The sequence below is a fragment of the Petromyzon marinus genome, chromosome 22, assembly GCF_048934315.1.
Source record: "Petromyzon marinus isolate PM22_M1 ecotype Great Lakes invasive population chromosome 22, UKy_Petmar_22M1.pri1.0, whole genome shotgun sequence".
Taxonomy (NCBI): Eukaryota; Metazoa; Chordata; class Hyperoartia; order Petromyzontiformes; family Petromyzontidae; genus Petromyzon; species Petromyzon marinus.
The window spans coordinates 10,027,056-10,030,583 of record NC_133688.1 but is presented as its reverse complement, the minus strand read 5'-3'; the positions used below and the strand labels follow the sequence as shown (position 1 = coordinate 10,030,583).

Genomic DNA, 3,528 nt, shown 5'->3' with positions numbered 1-3,528 from the left:
ATGCTGCTTAATCCAGGAAAATCGGAGGCTTCCGCTCGCTTGCACTCAAACTCAGGCGAAAACAAATGTGGGAGGATTAGGTGTGGCAGTCGCAGACTCCATGATTCATTTTTCTACTCATCTAGAGAGCCTCGGCACCATACTCGACCAGAATGTCGTTAGATCACCACGTGCAAAATATAGTCAGGTCCTGACATTTCCATGTCAGGGTTCTACGACACATTCGGCCATTGTTGAGTCATGACGTAGCCAACACAGTGGCGTTTAGCATCGTTTCAACAACGCTCTCTTATTGCCACTGGGAAAAAAAACACATTAGCAAACTGCAACATGTACAAAATTATTTTGTACGTGTAGTGACGGGTACTCCAAGATCCTACCAAATCCATCTGGTGCTTGCTGAGTTGCATAGGCTTTTGGTTGCTGAACGAATACATTATAAGGTCATGCTCATTACATGCAAAATGCTTGCCATACATTAACCACAAAACCTTGCTGATCTCATCAAGAAGCATATGAATCAATTGGCGGGATCCCGGGGTCCCATCACTGCCCCGGGGTGGGAAAAACCGCGTAGCGACACGAGTCTTGCTGCCTTACCGACAACAAAACTAGTGTCAATCGATTGGCCTCGTCGAGAGCTACTCGGGGCACTAAGTTTCGTATAAAGTTGAAAAATTACATAAACACGTTAAATTCACTGCCTGGGGGGCGGCGGGCTCGCCTTGGCAAAGAAGCTGAGGATCGACGGCCGACCGGAGGTCGTCGTCGCGCGCGCGACTGCGGCGGACGCCCCCCGGGGCTTGCGTTTGGCCGGTGGGGTGGCGCCCATCGTGTTGATCGCCGCCTGCTGCTGCTGGCGCTTGTTGGCGCGACTCTGGGCGGGCGGCACGTTGCCGTCGTCATCCAACTCGGCGACGAGATTTGGCGGGATGGCTGGATAGTAGTCGAGGCAATCGGCGGGGATCGAAAAGTACTTCTTGGCGAGCGACTTGAGCTTCTTCGTGGTGATGGTGCCAACAGGCGCCGTCTGCAGCACGACGGGAAGCTTTTTGTGCGCGGCTTGGTGGATCGACGTGGCGCTGGGGCCGAAGAGTTCGCCGAGGAGCGCCTTGCGGATCATGTTGTTGATGTTCGCGCTGTCGACCGTGCGGGCAGCGATGGCGTCCTCATCGGCTGTCGAGCAAAGCCAGCGCATCGAGGTAACGCCCTCGTCGATCTCCAAAAAGTAATTGAACGTGTAATGGGCCGGCAGGCGCTTGAAATCCTTCGAGAGAACGGCGTCCCATCCGACGTAGAAAGGACGCCGCGTGTCGTTGTGATCGACAAAGTCGACACAGACGCTGTTGATGTCGTTGAGGTCGCTGGCGTGCTGCTGGGGGGGTGAAGAAGTTCTTGCCCTTCATCTTGTTCCGGCACCAGGCGACGACGCGATCAGCTTGATTGTGTGAGTGGCCAGGAAGGAGTTAGACGAGGACGACCTTACGCTAGAACAGAATCGACAGCGTCGCAAAGATCTGCATTACGATGTGCGACTTGTTCTGCCCGACGCAGTTGTCGAGGACGACGAGGAGCGTCTGCGGCATCGCGGCGCCGCGCTTGATCAACATGTTGTGGTGGTACTGGAAGCGCAGGCTGCACATTGCTTCAGCTTCCTTGCCTTGGGTGCGCTCGTCGTAAAGAACGACGTGGTCGATGCCTCTCGTCACGTCGGCGGTGATGAAGTTCCTCATCATCGGGTTCGAGTTGAAGTAGTCAGGGGACGGACGCTCGTGGCCGTAGTGCGGCATAGAAAAGCTGCCGCCAAAATCCTCAATTTGGATTTGAATCAGCGGCATGCTGGAGCTGCTGTCGCCGTCAGAGGCCCCGTCGGACGCTCGATCGTCGTCGCCGACGGCGCCGTCGACACTGTCCGGGATGATGATGCTGCACGGAACACGTTGACCGGGGGCATGCTGCGCGACGCAATCCTTGACGAAGCTCGACACAGCTCGGCGCTGAGCTATGGCATCGTGCAGGTGCATCTTGAGCTCCGCTCCGAGGCGTTCGCGCTCGTCGTCGGCAATGTCATCGGAAGCGAGCGCAATCCCGATGCGGACGCAGCAGTCGCAGACGTCCTCGGCAGAGCGAGCGAGGCGCAAGCCAGGGTACAGCTGGTGGACGTCCCGAGTCCACCTCGAGAAAGAAATCACGCGAGCGTCTTGCTCCTCCATCTTGGCTTTGTAGCGGCTATGCAGCTTCGTCCACGTGGTCGTCGGATCCAGAAGGTATTGCTTGGGGCGAAGGTGGCCGCGGGCAAACCCACCTTCAACCTCCCACGAAGCGACGCCATTCCTGAGGGCCGTCAGATCGGCGTCGGTAAGTGCATGAGCGGGAGTGATGGGAGCGCGTCGCGTGTGCAGGCTATCAAACCCATCCGCGGCGACTTTGCGCAAGCGGGCAAGGCGAGAACCGCCGACAGGCAGAATCGCTAGGATCTCGCGCTCTGACAGCTTCATCTGGATTATGTTGAGAATGATCCCCTCCGACTGCTGCCACTCCGATCCAGCACGCCCCGTCTCCATCGCATCCCAGTCTTGACGGATCTTGACGATCGCAGCAGCGCCGAGCTTCGCCTCGGCGCGGGCAGCGGCTTTCGCCCCCCGATCGCACGACGGGCGGACATCGCGCTGCACGACGGTTTGTTGGGAGCCCTCCAGCTCCACCCGTCTTGCGAATGACGTTTGCAGCTGACATCGTCGTCGATACGGACAGCGCGGTCGACCGCGACAGAGGCTCGCTTGACCCCCCCCCCCCCCCCCGCAGACGGAGCTGCGACAGGCGGTGATGCACCTGCACCCGTCGGCGTCCACCTGACGAACTTGTGCATCTCGGCGTTGAGCTCTTCCTCGTGGTCAATGAGGTGGCGTTTCTCGGACGCCATTGCTGAACAGGGGCCACGCGCGAGAATGAACAGCAGCCCTGGCGGGGGGCCGTCCGGTGTCCTTGCGGGATCACGAGTGGGCGGACTGAAAAATAATAATTATTGACCTGATTTTTGCGGGACCCCGGGGTCCCAGCCAAATGATTCATATATCATCACGTGAACTCCGGACATCCTCTCAGCGGATTTTGCCTAACCATCGAACAAAGATGGTAACTGCATCGCACGCTTGCAGATGCGTTTCTGTGGCCGTCTGGAACGTTCTTAATTCCGATATTAGGAAGCCACTGGAGCTACGCACTTTAAAATCGAAATAGAAAAATCATTAAGAACTGCTTTTTGTGTTTTGTTTGTTGTCCTTCCCCCGCACCTCCGATTAGCACGGTTGGCTACGTACGGTGCGAAAGAAGTTGAACAAACATACAGGGCTGCCAATGAAGCTTAACGATGGCTCGTTCTGTTTCGACCGTCATTTCTGCATTTCTCCCTGGTTCTTTTTTCCAACGTAAAGAAATCAATCAGTGCATATTGTGAACTATGACATATGGACGTGACACATGAACACAGACAAAGACAATGGAACTCAAGCTGACAAGTATGCACAT

At 56.3% G+C, this 3,528-nt stretch overlaps 1 protein-coding gene across 1 annotated transcript; it reads right to left on the bottom strand.

Annotated features, from left to right (window-relative positions):
- Positions 1-1,484: 1,484 nt before the first annotated feature.
- LOC116944800 (uncharacterized) lies at positions 1,485-2,514 on the bottom strand. Its single transcript, XM_076068711.1, has one exon. The coding sequence runs from the start codon at positions 2,496-2,498 to the stop codon at positions 1,488-1,490; it is 1,011 nt and encodes a 336-aa protein (XP_075924826.1). The 5' UTR covers positions 2,499-2,514; the 3' UTR covers positions 1,485-1,487.
- Between the last annotated feature and the right edge of the window lie 1,014 nt (positions 2,515-3,528).